General features: G+C 32.1%; 1 protein-coding gene across 5 annotated transcripts in view; it reads left to right on the forward strand.

Moving 5' to 3' along the window:
* The first annotated feature begins 12,057 nt into the window (after positions 1-12,057).
* LOC100923007 (solute carrier organic anion transporter family member 1B3-like) overlaps positions 12,058-18,691 on the forward strand; it is a 70,758-nt gene continuing 64,124 nt past the window's right edge. For 3 of the 5 annotated variants that reach the window (XM_023504502.2, XM_031938423.1, XM_031938425.1), the window contains exons 1-2: positions 12,058-12,141; positions 17,619-17,750. In XM_023504502.2, the coding sequence (XP_023360270.1) occupies positions 17,643-17,750 (108 nt within the window). In that variant the 5' untranslated portion in view covers positions 12,058-12,141; positions 17,619-17,642. Of the gene's footprint in view, positions 12,142-17,618; positions 17,756-18,691 lie in introns of those variants that run through there. The other 2 variants (XM_003771173.3, XM_031938424.1) reach the window with 2 other exon arrangements.

Genomic DNA, 18,691 nt, shown 5'->3' on the forward strand with positions numbered 1-18,691 from the left:
AGTTTTTAATAGAATGATGTTGGATTTTATGAAATGCTTTTTTGCATTCTGAGATGATCATAGGTTTTTGCTACATTGTATAACATGGCCAATTATATTGATAGTTTTCCTAATATTGAACCAGCCTCGCATTCTTGTATAAATCCTACTTGATCAATTGTATTATCTGGAGATGATTTTATGTAGTCTTTTGTCAATATCTATTTAAGATTTTAGCATCTATTCATTAGGATTGGTCTATACCTTTTCTCTGTTTTCAGCTACCTGGTTTAGGGTATCAGCACCATGTCTGTGTCATAGAGGAATTGTAGACTCTTCATTCCTATTTTATCAAATATTATATAGCATTGCAATCATTCTTAAATGTTTGCAAAATTCACATGTAAATCATCTGGCTGGGGATTTTTCTTAGGGAGTTGCTTTATGCTCTGTTCTATTTTTTCTGAAATGGACTATTCAAGCTTACTTCCTCCTCTGTTAGTCTGGGAAGTCTGTATTTGAGGTAGTCACCATTTCACTTAGGTTATCACTTATTGGCATAAAGTGGAAAATAACTCCTTATTATTTCTCTAATTCTCTTTCATTGGTGAAAGTTCTCCTTTCATTTTAAGACTACTAATTTCAGTTCCTCCTCCTTTTCAATCAGATTTACTAAAGGCTTATCTATTTTATTGGCTTTTCATAGAACAACCTAGTTTTATTAATTGTTCATAGTTTTTACTTTCAATATTTTTAATTTCTCCTTTTAATTTTAGAATTTCCAATTTAGTATTTGATTGGGGTTTAATTGGTCTTTTTTGTTTTTGTTGCTAAGCTCCAATTCATTAATCTTTCTTTCTTCTGTTTTATTCAAGTGCTTCTAAAGATAAAAATTCTCTTATTACCTCTTTGGTGCATCCCTACTTTGGTATGATGTCTCATCATTGTCATTATCTTGAGTGAAATTATTAATTGTATCTATAATTTGCTGCTTCACCCAATCATTCTTTAAGATAAGATTGTTTAGTTTCCAATTGCTTTTTGGTCTATTTCCCCCTAACTTTTTGTTGAATGTAGTTTTTATTGCATCATGATCTGAAAAGAAAGCATTTACTATTTCTGCTTTCTTGCATTTAATTTTGAGGTCTTTATGTCCGAATATATGGTCAATTTTTGAATAGGTTCCATGAACTGCTGAGAAGAAAGTATATTCCTTTCTATCTCCATTCAATTTTCTCCAAAGATCCAACATACCTAATTTTTCTAATATTCTATTTACTTCTTTAATTTCTTTCTTATTTGTTTTGTAGTTTGATTTGTCTAATTCTGAGAGTGCAAGGTTGAAATCTCCTACTATTACAAAGAGAAAATAATCGACATATTTGTTTTACAGAGAATCTTGTCTCACCTCATTAAAAAGGGAAAAGCAAAAGAATAATAAGGGAAGGGTACAAGAAAGGGAAAGAGATTCAAAGTGGGGAGGAACCTTAAAGAGGGAGAGCGATGTGACACAAGTGGGGCCCATAAGTTTAATACTGGGAAAAAGGGTAAGGGTGGGGCAAGAAAAAGAAAGGAAAAGTTTTAGGAAATAATCTGGGCATAATAAGATGGCAGGAAATACAGAATTAGTCATTTTAACCGTAAATATGAATGGGATGAACTCTCTCATAAAGCGAAGGCAGATAGTCAGAACCTTACAATATTGTTTACAGGAAACACATTTAAAGCAGACTGATACATACAGAGTAAAGGTAAAAGGCTGGAGCAGAATCTATTATGCTTCAGGTGAAGTAAAAAAAGCAGGGGTAGCCATCCTTATCTCAAATCAAGCAAAAGCAAAAATTGATCTAATTAAAAGAGTTCAGGAAGCTAATTATATCTTGCTAAAGGGTAGCATAAACAACAAAGCAATATCAATACTAAACATATATGCACCAAGTAGTATAGCATCTAATTTCCTAAAGGAGACATTAAGAGAGTTACGAGAAGAAAGAGACAGTAAAACTACGAGAGTGGGAGATCTCAACCTTGCACTCTCAGAATTAGATAAATCAAACCACAAAATAAGAAAGAAATTAAAGAGGTAAATAGAATATTAGAAAAATTAGATATGATAGATCTTTGGAGAAAACTAAATGGTGACAGAAAGTAGTATACTTTCTTCTCAGCAGTTCATAGAACCTATACAAAAATTGACCATATATTAGGACATAAAGACCTCAAAATTAAATGCAAGAAGGCAGAAATAGTAAATGCTTTCTTTTCAGATCACAATGCAATAAAAACTACATTCAACAAAAAAAAATTAGGGGTAAATAGACCAAAAAGTAATCGGAAACTAAATAATCTCATCTTAAAGAATGATTGGGTGAAACTAAAAATTACAGACACAATAATTTCACTCAAGATAATGACAATGATGAGACATCATACTAAAATTTGAGGGATGCAACCAAAGCGGGTATGAGGAGAAATTTTTTATATTTAGATTCTTACTTGAATAAAATGGAGAAAGAGAAGATCAATGAATTGGGCTTGCAACTTAAAAAGCTAGAAAAAGACCAAATTAAACACACCCAATCAAATACTAAACTTGAAATTCTAAAATTAAAAGGAGAAATTAATAACATTGAAAGTAAAAAAACTATTGAACTAATAAATAAAACTAAGAAGAGTTGGTTTTATGAAAAAAAAACAATAAAATAGATAAACCTTTGGTAAATCTGATTAGAAAAATGAGAGAGGAAAATCAAATTATTAGTCTTAAAAATGAAAAGGGAGAACTTTCCACCAATGAAGAGGTAATTTGAGAAATAATAAGGAGTTTCTTTGCCCAACTTTATGCCAATAAATTTGATAACCTAAGTGAAATGGATGACTACCTCCAAAAATATAGGCTTCCCAGATTAACAGAGGAGGAAGTAAATTGCTTAAATAGTCCCATTTCAGAAAAAGAAATAGAACAAGCTATTAATCAGCTCCCTAAGAAAAAATCTCCAGGACCAGATGGATTTTTATGTGAATTCTACCAAACATTTAAAGAACAATTAACCCCAATGCTATATAAACTATTTAAAAAAATAGGAAATGAAGGAGTCCTACCAAATTCCTTTTATGACAGACATGGTACTGATACCTAAACCAACTAGGTTGAAAACAGAGAAAGAAAATTATAGAACAATCTCCCTAATGAATATTGATGCTAAAATCTTAAATAAAAAATATTAGCAAAAAGATTACAGAAAATCATCACCAGGATAATATACCATGATCAAGTAGGATTTATACCAAGAATGCAGGGCTGGTTCAATCTTAAGAAAACAATCAGTATAATTGGCCATATTTATAACCAAATTAACAAAAACCATATGATCACCTCAATAGATGCAGAAAAAGCATTTGATAAAATCCAACATCCATTCCTATTAAAAACACTTGAGAGTATAGGAATAAAATGACTTTTCCTTAAAATAATCAATAGCGTCTATTTAAAACCATCAGTAAGCATCATATGTAATGGGGACAAATTTCAACCATTCCCAATAAAATCAGGAGTGAAACAAGGTTGCCCACTGCCACCATTACTATTCAATGTTGTATTAGAAATACTAGCTTTAGCAATAAGAGTTAAGAAAGAGATTAAAGGAATTAGAGTAGGTAAGGAGGAAACCAAATTATCACTCTTTGCTGATGATATGATGGTATACTTAGAGAACCTCAGAGACTCTATTAAAAAGCTATTAGAAATAATTCACATCTTTAGCAAAGTTGCAGGATACAAAATAAATCCACATAACTCATCAGCATTCTTATATATTACTAACAAAATCCAACAGGTAGAGTTACATAGAGAAATTCCATTTACAGTAACTACTGATAGTATAAAATATTTAAGAATCTATCTCCCAAGGGAAAATCAGAAACTATATGAGCACAACTACAAAACATTTTCCACACAAATTACGTCTGATCTAACCAATTGGAAAAAATTAAATGCTCTTGGATAAGGTGAACAAATTAATAAAGATGACAATACTACCTAAACTAATCTATTTATTTAGCACTATGCCAATCAGACCCACCAAAAACTATTTTAATGACCTAGAAAAAATAACAACAAAGTTCATAATGAAAAACAAAAGGTCAAGAATTTCAAAGGAATTAATGAAAAAAGAAATCAAATGAAGGTGGCCTAGCTGTACCAGATCTAAAATTATATTATAAAGCAGCAGTTACCAAAACCATTTGGTATTGGCTAAGAAATAGACTAGGTGATTAGTGGAATAAATTAGGTTCAAAGGACAAAACATTCAATAACTTTAATAATTTAGTGTTTGACACCCAAAGATCACAGCTTTGAGTATAAGAACTCACTGTTTGAGAAAAATTGCTGGGAAAATTGGAAATTAGTATGGCAGAAACTAGGCATTGACCCACACTTAACACTGTACACCAAGATAAGGTCAAAATGGGTTCATGACCTAGGCATAAAGAATGAGATTACAAATAAATTAGAGGAACATAGGATAGTTTACCTCTCAGACCAGTGGAAGAGGAAGGAATTTATGACCAAAAAAGAACTAGAGATTATTATTGATCACAAAAGGAAGCAATAAACTAGGAAAACATTTTTACAGTCAAAGGTTCTGATAAAGGCCTCATTTCCAAAATATATAGAGAATTGACTCTAATTTATAAGAAATCAAGCCATTCTCCAATTGATAAATGGTCAAAGGATATGAACAGACAATTCTCACATGAAGAAATTAAAACTAGTTCTAGCTATATGAAAAGATTTGCAATATTGTATAGGAGACAGCAACAAAAAAAATTCCAAAGAAACAAATAGCTGAGGAAAGAAAAAAAAAATTAAAGGTAAAAAGAAACAAAAGATATGCCTAATTGAATGTGGATTTCCGAGAATAACACGGAAGAATAAGAAAGTTTTCCTAAATGAGTAATGCAAAGAAATAGAAGAAGAGAATGAAAAAGACCAATCTTTTGAAAAAAATTAGAAGTATCAGAGGAAGTTTCATACAGAAATGAGCACAATAAAGGATAAAAACAGTAGGGATTTAACAGAAGCAGATGAGATTAATAAGAGGGAGGAAGAATATACAAAAGAACTATACAAAGAAAGACTATACAAGAAAGATCTCACTATCATTGGTAATCATAATAGTCTAGAGCCAGACATCCTGGAGAATGAAGTCAAATGGCTTGGGAAGCATTGATAATAATAAGACTAGTGAAGGTGATGGAATTCTGGCTGAACTATTTAAAAACCTAAAAGATGATGCTGTTAAAGTATTGCACTCAATATATCAGCAGATTTGGAAAATTCAAAAGTGGTCACTGGATTAGAAAAGATCAATTTATATTCCATTCAGAGAAATGCAAATTAAGACAACTCTGAGATACCACTACATATCTATCAGATTGGCCATAATGACAGGGAAAGATAATGTGCAATATTGGAGGGGATGTGGGAAAATAGGGACATTGATACATTGTTGGTGGAATTGTGAATACATCCAGCCATTCTGGAGAGCAATTTGGAATTATGCTCAAAAAGTTATCAAACTATGCATATCCTTTGATGCAGCAGTGTTACTACTGGGCTTTTATCCCAAAGAGATTTTAAAGAAGGGAAAAAGACCTATATGTGCAAGAATATTGCAAGAAAGTTGGAATAAAAGGTTTTGCAATTGTCAATGCTGTAAAATTACTCATGCATATATCTTATAAATGAAAAGCTATAATAATAATAAAAAAAAATCTGTGATTCACTGTGCTTCAGATCATGAGTTTCTTATTACAAAATTCAGAATTAATTTGAAGTTGGGAAAACCATTAGACCATAAATGTAGAATCTAAATAACACACTTTGTGAACATTAAGTGAAGAAGATGAATACATTTAAGGGATTATATCTAGATAGAATGTCTAAAGAATGATGAACAAATAACCAAACCATTGCACTCATCTCACATGCCAGAAAGATTATGCTCATGACTTTTCAACTTAGTCTTCAGCAATATGTGAATTGAGAATTACCAGAAGAGCAGACTAGTTTTTGAAGATGAAGAATGGGAAATTAGGGACCAAACTGACAACATTCAACAGATTGTGGAGAGAGAAAGTTCCAGGAAAAAAAAATCTGTTTCTGCTTCATTGACTAAAACCTTAGACTGTGTGGATTATAACAAAATGTGACAAGCCCTCAAAGACATGGGAGTACCAGATCATTTTACTTATTTATCAGAAACCTGTATGCTGGCTAGGAAGCAACATTTAGAAACAGCCTATTAGTTTTAGTTAGAAAAGGAATAAAACAAGGCTATAAAGCATCACCTTATTTACTTAACTTATATGCAGAGTCTATAATGCAAAATGGCAGGCTTAATGATTCAATAGCTGGAATTAAGGGTTCTGGGAAAATAATTAACATTTCATATATGCAAAGTGTACCACTCTGGAGGCAGAAAGTGAAGAGGAATTAAGAAGCTTCTTGAAGAGAGTGAAAGAGAAGAGTGTCAAAGCTAGCTTGAAGCCTCACATTAAAAAACAGTACAAAGTTTCAGCAAGTAATCCCATCACTTCCTAGCAAGTAAAAGGAGAAGAAATGAAAACAGTGTCAGATTTTATATTTGGGGGTGGGGTGGGGCATGTCATGGATAATTGAAGATAGTGACTAGCTACACCCATGAAATTAAAAATAAATAAATAACTTGCTCCTAGTAAGGAAAGCTTTGGCAAATCTGAACAGTACACTAAAAAACAGAAATATGACCTTGCCAACAAAGGTTTTTATAAGTCAAGATTAAGGTTTTTCTAGCAGCAATGTAAGGTTGTGAGATTTGTATCATAATAAAAACTGAATGCCACAGAATCAGTGCTTTTGAATTATTGTGGTGGAAAAGACTTTTGAGATTCTTTTGGATAGAAGGAGATCAAATTAGTTAATACCTAAACAAATGAATTCAGGTTGTTGGAAAATCAACAGTGGAAACTGAAACTTAAATAATTTGTCCACATAACAAAAAGAGAGGACTTACTGGAAAATGCTGTGATGCTGGGAAAGATTGAAGACAAAAGGAGAAAGGCCTAAGGATGTGATAGATAGATAGATAGTATCATAGTAACAATAAATAAGAACTCAGAAATATTTCAAGAGATAGTTAAGGATAGAAGATCCTGGTGTGCCATAGTCCATGGGGTCATGAAGAATTGGACAAGATTGAATGACTAACCAACCAACAACAAATAGCAATTGTGCTTTGTTCTGGCCTCAAGTGTCCATCTTCCAGATGTGATGGCTCTGGTCACATGATAGAAAATTATGCATCATAGAGAAGTTTCTAAAACTGCCTTCATACCAAGAAAAAGGGAATAAATGTAATACCTACAAGAGATGAAATGGAACACCCAGAGCTGATAAAGTGCCCTATTCTAGAATGTCTTGGACTTGGACATCTCAGTGGCAAGTATGCCTCCCTTAGCAGTGCATCTGGGTGTCCACTGGGACCTCAGAGGCAAGAAGAGGTCACTTAATGGCTCATTATTTTCCTGGAAATCATTAAAGAATGAGAGATCTATCTGTCCTACTCCTATCTGTGATGACTCAGGTCATACCAGTGGAAGCTTCCTCAAACAAAAAAGTTTGGCAGGCTGACCCAGGGCAACTTGTGTAGGAAAGAAGGGAAAATTTGCAGGAGATGAAATTCTCCTAAAAAACCCAAGACCAGTGACATGTTTAAGAATGATAACAAAATCAAACAGGTAAATAAGAAAATCAGTGAGCTAAGTAAGTCTAACAAGAGAGGGAGGAGACTATGGTGAAACATTAGTCACATATACCCACTAGGGAGAAAAATTTCAAGAATATTAAAGAAGATAATAAGATCATAAAGTATAAGAATAAAATCTTGTTCCTGGAGCTTTCTGGCCTAAGCCAGGTACTCATCCAAATCTAGTCAACATCTATCTTACATAAATGGATCTATTCAGTAAACAGAATTCTGATGCTTATGTCAACATCCTTATTGACATTTTCATCCACCAAGAGTGCTACCACCTGGAAACAAGAATCTGAAAACAAGGAGAAATGCTTGAGAACATTAAGCAAAGTCCAATCGTATTATTTACCTCCTAGTCTGTATTGCAGATGTTAGAGGGCTTTCTTATTGATAATAACACAATAGGATAGGCATCTAGCATGGTACCTTGTGATCAACTGAAGAATTTGTGGGACTTGAGGAGAGAAAAGGGCAGAGGGCATCCAAAGTGGGGAAAGTCTAGAGTTCAGTGTTACCTAAGAGGTCCAACTACTTAAACATCTACTTTTTGTGACTATGATAATAGAGTCCCTTACCTCATTTATTCACATTGCTGTGCTGATGTAATGCAGCACCAGAGCTGCAAGTAAATTTTTAATGTGAACGTCCTGAGGTCTCAGACTTTGAAGGGGCTCAAATAGCTAATGGGTGAAAACTTTGAAGTATTTTTAAAGTCTTTAATTTTTATTTCTAAAAGAAGTCGGCAAAGCTGTTCTGAATCCCTAGTGTAAAACACACAGAAAAGGTCCTTAGGAAAGATAATGATTAATATTGGAGGGGATGTGGAAAACTTGGGACACTAATGCATTATTATTTGAGTTGTGAAGTGATCCATCCATTCTGGAGAGCAATTTGGAACTATGCCTAGACCTTTAAAAATGTGCATATCTTTTGATTCAGCAGTTTCATTACAGAGTCTGTATTTCAAAGAAATTATAAAAAAGGGAAAAGGACCTACTTGTGCAAAAAATGTTCATAGCAGTTCTTTTTATATTGGCAAGGAATTGGAAATTGAATGGATTCCCATCAATTGAAGAATGGATAGATAAATATGGTATATGAATCTAATGGAATGTTGTTGTTCTATAAGAAATTATCAGCAGGCTGATTTCAGAAAATCCTGGAAAGACTTACATTCGTTGATGTTTAGTGAAGTGAGCAGAACCAGGAGAATATTGTACATAGTAACAGCAAGATTATGTGATGATGAACTATGATAGACTGAGTTCTTCTCAACAACACACTAATCCAAGGAAATTCCAATAGATTTGGGATAGAAAATGTCATCTGCATTCAGAGAGAGAGCTATGGAGACTGAATGTTGATTGAAGCATAGTATTTTCACTTTTTTTCATTTGCCTTTTCTTTTTCATCTTTGATCTGATTTTTCTTGCACAATATAGCAAATACAGAAAAGTGTTTAAAAGGATTGTACATGTTTAACCTATATCAGATTGCTTTCTGTTTTGGGAAGGAGGGACATAACAGAGAGAGGGAGAAAAAATTAGTAACTCAAAATCTTACAAAAATGAATGTCAAAGACTATACATATATTTGAAAAAATAAAATGCCATTGAGGGAAAAAAAAGAAAGATCCTTAAGGAAGCTCTTGGAGTTTGCAAGTATAGTATTATTTTGCCTATTATAACCATGAGAAAATAGCCATTAATGAACAAATAAGTGCCAGATATTTCAAACCAATGCTCATTTTATCAGAGTCCACTGTCTATACTATATAGATACTGGGAAATCTGCTTCCCTAGAATTCTGGTTCTGCTACTTGAGATGACATCTCAGAACCATAAAAAAAATTTTAGACATGGTTAAAGATGCAGTGCAGAGGTCCAAAGAGGTCCAATAGAGATTGTGTCTCTGATTGATAAGAAATTGTTTTGTTTTATACACACACACACATACACACACACACACACACACAAACACACATACTTCTTTTTTTCAAGACTATTGGCACCAATAGCATTATTCTGAGAGAAATATTTGGGTATAGATTTTCCAAAGAATCCCTTCAACTGTCACTCCATGACTTTAGATAGCCCACTGCTCACTTAAAGAACTGAAACCATCACAATGTTCCCATAGGGATGTACCTTTAATTTCATATTCTTAGGAACAAAGAAGGATTAGAAGGATAATTGTTTTAAATAAAAAAATGCTTGATGTGTTGACCCAAGCCAACCATCCTCTCTGCCTTTTACAACTCCCTAGCTACCGATACAGAAGGCAACCAGAATCTATTACAATATAGAGGCAATCATTGTCATTTTAGATGTTTAAGAGGGATGCAAAAGCAAAACCCCACAGAGCCACAATGCATGACATTCTTTATCTGTTCAGATTTTCATGAACAGCCACTGTGATCCATTGATCAAACTATTGCTGGAATTTCCTAGAGGCAATCTCTGTGAAGTGGAACTAATCTTTGGCTCACAGATAGCACAGTTGTGATAGATGAAAGATAAGGAGATGAGGGAGGAGAATGACATTCGATATGATAATAATTAAGTTCCAAATAGAATATCACAAAACTTATACTTCTTTAAAGAATACACTTAAGCTGCAAAGAAATACATAAATAAGGAAAAGAAAATTTTATGTGCTAAAAAAAAAATAATGTTCTTAACATGTAAATAGATTCCAAATTGCAATTCAGAGTTAGTATTTAAAAGTAGAAAATTACACTTCCTGGAAGGAAAAAAACATGGTTAGTTTAAGTATATTATAAATTATTTAATTTTGGCAGGATGTATGAATTTATATGCATAACAACTTATGTTAGCATGTGCTATTTATTTAATATTTTTATTTATTTATTATTCACATTATTTTAAACTAGATATCATACCAGTACTAGGCAAAAATAGATGCAAACATAGAAAAAGACAATATTTTGAGCATGGTAGAGTTCACACTTGCAAAACAAATCTAGATATAGCTCCTGATGATAATTTTGACATGTCAAAGTTATTTTTCACATATTTTGTTGCTTATTCTTTAATAATGGGATTTTTAAAAGATATTTTGTAACTAAGAGGTTTTAATAATTTGATGGTTTTTATGGGAGAGGTGGAACCTAGGAAAGATACTTTTTAGTTTTCCTTTTTTACCACTCCTTTTTTGGATACCTCTTATTTTAGGTGTTGATAACAGGAAACAAAGATGCTGTGTTTATTATATATTTAATATTTAATTTAAAGTTAGTGGGTTCTGGATCTATTCATTTTGTCCCATTTGTAGACCACTTCTGTGATAACTGAATAATTGTTTCTGTGAAGGAATATTATTCATATTTTAATAATAAATAGTCTCATTGAAAATTGAAAGACAGAAAACTGATGATAAAGACTCAGAAGACATACAAATTTCTACTTTCCATTTATTCCCATTTGATAGTATAACAAATCCATAATGCAAAGGTCTCTTTATTTTGGCCAAGTTCCTTAACATGGTCATTTGGAAAGTCAATTGAATAGATAAACAGCCTTTTGTTTTTATCAGAGAATTCAATATTTATCAACACTGGATTAGCCTTTGGAACTGAAGAATACTTTAGAGTATAGTTTCTAAAACTGAATTTAAAATATTTTAAAATGTATTTTAGTAAATGTATTTCACTATAACTGATTTTATGATTCTATTTATATTATTTTAAACAATTTAAAAGATATAGGCTTCACAAAACTCCTAAAGTAGTTCATGATGCAAAAATGGTTAAAACTCCTTCTCAGTGTGGAGAAAAATGGAATGACTTAGATCTTCTTAAAAATGGAAGGAACTTATGGAAATAATTTACTTAATTACTTTGAGTTTTCTTCTATATTGAATGGTTCAAAATGCCTATGTTAGTCTTAATGAAGTAATATCTAGTAGAAGAATACAAAGTGGTTATCTAAACTGAGTAAATATACAAACCAGTGATAATTTCTAAATCATTCCCAGAGCACAAGTGTACTCAGGAAAAGTCAACAAGTATCACATAAGCTGAAGTGGAAAACTTGAATATACTTGAAATAATTTCAAAATTTAGTGAACATATTAATGTTATCTATTTATTAATATAAGCTTATAAGAAGTGGAAGATGTAAGAAATGAATGAAATGTTAATTTCCTGAAAGTTTACATTAACTCAGCAATTATTTCTGTTTGACTAGCATTGTGGCCAGATAAGATAGTTAATCATCACTAGAGTGATTAAAATTTAAGGAAAAAAAAAAAAACACTGAGCTTTTTACTTAAAGACAATCCATTCAATATCAACAGGAAAGGGGATGGATGTACTGCTGCTGAAGTTGAATTCTAAATCTAGGTAAGAATCTTCTAGATTTACTAATTGATTTTTTTTTACTCAACCAGATTTCGGTAATCTTTATGAATAGTCATGAATATTATTCCAATTTTCCAACATGAATCTCTTTGTTTAAGATGTTGCTCTATTTACTCAAATTGTGTTTAAAATGTAGCTGTGCTTTGCCTTTACTTTGTGATTAAGATAAATTTGAGAATTGTACCTAGATCATTTTTGAAGTGGGAAATACTGTTTCTATTCCTCAAGTCCCAAACAGATATGTTAGATAAAGTAGAATGTTTGAGTAGAATTCCAATTCCATTTGTCCCATTCCCAATATACTCTACCTCATTCCCTAAGTATATTTATTTTATTCAGATGTCCAAATAATGTATAAGGGAAATTTACCTTACAACACTCTAACTATACACTCAATGAGTAAGTCCCATTGAAGAGAAATGAAGTAAGAATAATGGGCAGAAGTAGTTGAATGTAAATAAACATTCAATTCTGCAGGAAAATTATTTAGCTTTGACAGCAATTGATGTGAGCATAAGAATAATTAAAATTTCAAAGGAAACCAGAGACAACAAACAAGAATAGTATCTGTTTCCTCTCCTTCATTTCCTTCAAATCCATGGAATACTCTTTTCAAGACAAAAAAAAAAATTAAACTTCCCATTCAGTTGCTCTGAGGGTCTCAAGAAGCATTTGGGGGAGAGAAGAGACCTGCAGGTTTAATAGGGGTGACATATTGTTTGAGAAGAATTTTGATGCCTTAGAAAGTATTGAGATTCCTAGATATAGTTTCAACCATACTAACTATATAAGCTCAGGACAATCACTTAATCTTGGATACTTCAAAAGAGAGTAATTGATTTGATCTCTAAATTCCTCTCCATATTTAAAATTAAATAACTCTACCTTCTCACTCTTGGTTCAGCTAAGGGAAATGCCAAATTTATATCATTACCTTTGGATTGTCAGTTAAAGCTTGGTGAGAACACAGAGATAATTCTATCCAACTCCCTAACTTTATAGATAAGGAACTAAATTCAAAACATTTAAGTAACTTGTACAAGGTTACATAGGTAGTTAATGTCAGACCTGGAAATGGCACAGAAGTCTGAAAATATCTGGGATTTTGGTAGACCATAAGGTCAATGTAAGTGAGAAGTTACTTTTTCACAGCTCACTAAATTAGTCATCTTAGGTTACTATTAAGTGAAGTATAACTTCTAGAAAGTGAGAAACCCTCTGTATTTTAACCTGGCAAACCCACAACTAAACTTTCTTTAGATCTGGGTCCCACAGATTTAAGAAGGACATTAATAAACTGTAGTACATCCAGAGGAGGTAAATTTAAATACTTAAATATATTTTACATAATAAAGAATGGAAAGAACTGAGAATGTGTTGCATTTAGAATAAAAGATTCATGAGAAACATAGTATCTATGTTTAAGTGTTGAAGACCTTTCATTTGGAAGAGAAACTTGTTGACTTTTCCTGAGTAAATTTGAGCTCTGGGAATGATTTAGAAATTACCACTGGTTAATATGTTTACTTTGTATTCTTCTACTAGGCATTATTTTATTCAGCTTATCACAGCCTATCATTTTGAGCTATTCAATATAGAAAAAACTCAAAGTAATTAAGAAAATTATTTCCATAAGTTCCTTTCATTTTTTAACATCAAAGTAATTCTATTTTTCTCAAAAGAGAGAATCCTTAATGTATGGGGTTGTAGCCATTTTTTGTGTCATTTGGAAGACAGCTTTTTCTGTTTAGCAGTATCAAGAGCAAAGTATCAGAGTTGAAAAGAGATAAATTTAGGTTTAGTGTCAGGAAAATTGAAAACAAAAATAATTTCTACCAAGTAGAACTCTCCAGAAGCAGAAAGGATTATTTAAAGAGATTTTGTAGTTTTGCTAATTAGGGAACTTCACAAAAGACTGCATTACCTCTTTGGGGGTCTATAAAAGATTTCTTTTTAGGAATGAGTTGGACTAGATAGTCTTTTGAGTCCCTATCATCTCTAAAATTTTGTGCTTCTAACACAAAATCTAGTTTTTTTGTTTTTTTTGTTTTTTGTTTTTTTGCTATCCTGCCATACTTGTACCAATTATGACTAAGGGAATACTTATCCCAGTTACAATTAAGTATGATAATTGTCTTTTCCTTTCAACAAACATAACCTCACAAAAGAAGGTTTGAAAATTTATGCTATTTCAAACAAAATATGGGCAGCCATTATTGGCTCTTGTTTTCATTTGTATTCCTATAGAACAAATTTTATTCCTCCATTTTGAATAAAGAATGAAGCTTTTAAATTCTTATAATGCTTATGTGACATATCTATGTACATGTATACCAACACACATATATACATATATTGTTACATGTAATACAAAAAAGATGAGTTGTGAGTTGATTTTTATCTACTTCAATGAAATTACAAATAAAATATATGTTTATCAAAGTATGTGGATACAAATAAATATGGATATAAATAAATACCATATATTTCTAGGGTGTCTATATGTAATGGAATTCTCCTTAAGGTTTTCATATATGCATGCATTGTACTCAAAAACATATACATATCCAGTCACAAATTATAACATATTGGCATATGAAATCATTTCTCAAACCAATATAGCATCAGTTTAGGCACTTACTCTATTAATTCAGCATACTAGCCACCTTGCAACTCATAGTGAGAGGGTCAGTGGTTGACCTTTTGTCACAAAGATAACATATGACTGGAGCAAGATTTGAACCCAGGTATTCTAGACTCTAAGAATTTTATTCACTATTCATTGGAGAAGAATTTTATATCTCTGGTTGTTGAACTTCTATATGCTCTTCAAAATATCACAAAAATGCTATCTCTTCATGATTTTATTAATTTAGACTTGAAATTATCTAGTTCAATGTCCTTTATTTTAAAATTGATGAAACTAAGGCAATTTGTTCAAAATATAAAAAGTAGCAGAATTCAGATTCATAACCAAACTCTTTGACTCCAAATCCATCACTTTCCAATATTCTAGATAATCTTTTTTTTTCCTTGAACTTCCTTAGAATGTCATCCATAATTCTCTCTAATTATGGAAATATCTTCTTATTCATTGTGTGACTTTATTGGTTTAGGAAACTCCCAGGGAAGAAACCCTATTTTAATACTTCAGATCAGCATTAGAAAGAGTTAGCCAAATCACTGAGCATTTATAAGTCACATAGCCAGTATATGACAAGGGCAGAGATTGAATCCATCTAAATCTTAATGGAGGATTCCATAATTTTCCAAAACCAAAAAGATTCATCCGCTAATGGGCAGTTTTTCTGGTGTCCACTACTATGTTGCTAGATGGCACTGGAACAAATGAGCTCTACAAACAAACATTAATCTCAACAGGGACCCTATTATAACAAAACAATCTTACAACTTTTCCCCAACTGATTTTCTAACCTATTCAAAACATCAATTGTTTCAATTCTTTTCTTATTTACTCAATCTCCTATGGCATTCCTTCCCCCCAACTATCTCTGCTGAAGACCTTTATTCACAAGCAAACTGAAGTTATTCACCAAGGCCTCTCCTCTCTGTACCTCATCATTTCACGTAACATAGACATTCTCATCCATTATTTGTCTTTCACTTCAGTCTCCTATGAGGTGACATTTTTACTTGCCAAAGTCAACTCCATTGCATGTATCCCTCATTCTATTCCTGTGTATTCTCCATTAAATTGCCTTCCCCATCATCCCCATTATGTCTCTAATTTTTAATCATCCCTTATATACTGTCTCCTTCCCTGCATCCTGTATATAAACAAACATTCTAATCTTCCCTATCCTTAATAAAAACCCTTACTATATCTTGTCATCCTATCCAGTCTTGATGTTATACCTCTTATTCTCTTTTTAGCAAAGGTTATTTTTAAAAAATCATCTATAATTATATCTTTACTTCTTTTTTCACTCTCTTCTAACTCCTATGGAATCTGACCTCTGATCTCATCATTCAATTAAAGCCGTTATTAATAAAGGTATTAATGGTCTCTACCAACTCTAACAGCCCTTTTTCAATTCTATTTCTTTACTTTGCTGTTGACTACTATTGACTATTTTCACTCCTCAATGGCTTTTCATAATTTTCCTTCCTTTTTATCTCCTTCCTGTCAGACTAATTCTTAGTCCTTTTTCAGGATTTTTATCCATGTTTAGCTTGATAACTGCAAGTGCCCCCCCAAAAAAAAGCTTTGTTTTTTTAGCAGTTTTATGGTTTTTTTTACCTCTATGATTTTTCTCTTGGCAATTGTTCAGGTCCTATGTTCTTAATTATCATATCCATGCAGATGATTACCACATCTATTTATTCAGCCTAAGTTTTTCTTCTGAATTCCAGTCATATCACGAGCTACTTTGTAAATATCTCAAACTGAGTTTCCTAAAGGCATCTCAAATGTAATTTTTTCAAAACTAAATTTATCACAAAGCTTTCCTTTTTCTGAATTCCCCTAGTATTGTCAAGATGATTACCATTCCTCCTATAGGCCATCTTCAAAAACTCGGTGTTATTTTTACGTTTTCTCTCTCATTCACTCCATGTATGCAGAGTTATTCCTCTCCACGTATAATGATTGTCTAATACTTGCCCTTTATCACATTTCTCTTAAACTATTGTAACAGCCATCTAATTGGTCTACCTGCATAAGTTCTTTTATACTTCAATCCACCCTCTACCTAGCTGTCAAAGAAATTTTCCTAAAGTTTAGATCTTCCCCTATTCAATTAAGCTAAAGTGGTTCACTCTTACCTCTAAAATCATATTTTAAAATTCTCCTTTTGCAATTTTAAATTCTATACTACCTAGTTCTTTATGCTTTTCCAACCTTTTTATATTCTCCCTTTTATAAATTCTTAGATCCAACCATATTGCCCTACTCACTGTTTATAACAAACAACATTCCATTTTCCATTATGTGATTTTGCATTGTCTCTCTTATGCCTAGAATTCTTTCTCTTTCAACCTTTCAGTTTTAAGACTTCTTTAAACTTCTTATTAATATTCTGTCTAGAAAGTCATTCTGGAGTCAGGATATTAGGATTTTGGTGGGTGACCAAAAATAGTGGGTGACCAAAAATAGTGGGTGACCTTGAATCGTTATGACTCATTTTGTATTACTATTATTACTCATTTTCCTCATTATTAAGCATAAAGATAAGGTTATCTTTAATTTCTCTTCTATTCCTAAATACTTTGTTCTTTGTTTCCAACTTCTCCCCTATCCCCCAAATAGACTAGGAGGGTGTAATAGCATGTCCTTTTAGAACTAAGGAGAACTTTAGGGATGATCAAATTAACCTCCCTCATCATTTACTGTTTCTTTGACATAGAAAGATGTATCACAAGCTGGGTTTAGGGAAAGTAAGAAGGCAATGATCATTTCACACATTAAAATAAAGAAAAATCTGATCTTCTCTCCCCAGGTAATCACTTCAAGACAAGAAAACATGGCAGCAAAAACAGAACTCTCAGATTCCAGGAAGAACTCAAATCAATATTCAACAGATGTACCTTCATCTGTCAAGAAGAAAATTAAGTGTAGCAATGGCTTGAAGGTTCAGTGAGTTACATTGTTTTTGTATTTGAAAATTAAATTAGTAATTGTAGTTAAAAGGAAAAAGTTTCTAATTTAAGAGGGAAAACATTGCTGAGGAGGGAAAGTGTTACAAAGTAGATTAAGAAGTAGTCTAGGAAACACAAATTTCAGGTTCAAGTTTTACCAACCACACATACTACTTATGTAATGCTGATAAACGTTCTAAGACTCCAAGTTATAAAGAATGTCCTGATATACAGAGAGAATTTTTCCCTCAGAATTGTCCAAAAGAATAACTAACTTAAGCAAAATTTTCTAGAATATTCTTAATTTGAAATAAATACCCAACACTATAATCCTTTTTCACATCTCAGTTTAATTTTGCAGATTCCCAGAATCTTTAAATAAGCCTGGGAATGTCTCAGTCATGGTTTCTTGGTGAAATTCCAGGTTTAAAGCTATCAAAAGTGAAAATCTGAACTTAAGAATTTTTGTTCCTTCATTCTGATATATGGTAGATTAACAAATGTCTCTCTCTGTGAAGATACATATCAATGATAATAAATTACATGATACTTTTCATATTATTAGATCAAATATGAGAAAGTATCAGGATGGATTTACATAGGTATCTGCAGGAATTCTCCATTAAAATTTCCCCATTAAAATACTAAGGACTACATATGAAACTTTATCAAAAAGAAGAGGCATTGGATGATCCTAGAAAAATGTAAGTCATATGTTTGAAAGAACAGTAACAGAGATGATAGCATAGGGAAAAGTGACATAGAGTATTTGTTGAGATTCCTGGAGCAGTACCAAGATTATTAATGACCAGAAAAATCTGACTTTCTGTCTTACTTAGATACATATCTAAAAGTATTAATGAGTGGAGGATTGAATGAATGAAAGAAAAAGCACTTACTAGGGGCCAGAAATCAGGCCCTTACTATGTGGCAG

This window comes from Sarcophilus harrisii, chromosome 5, assembly GCF_902635505.1.
Source record: "Sarcophilus harrisii chromosome 5, mSarHar1.11, whole genome shotgun sequence".
Classification (NCBI taxonomy): domain Eukaryota; kingdom Metazoa; phylum Chordata; class Mammalia; order Dasyuromorphia; family Dasyuridae; genus Sarcophilus; species Sarcophilus harrisii.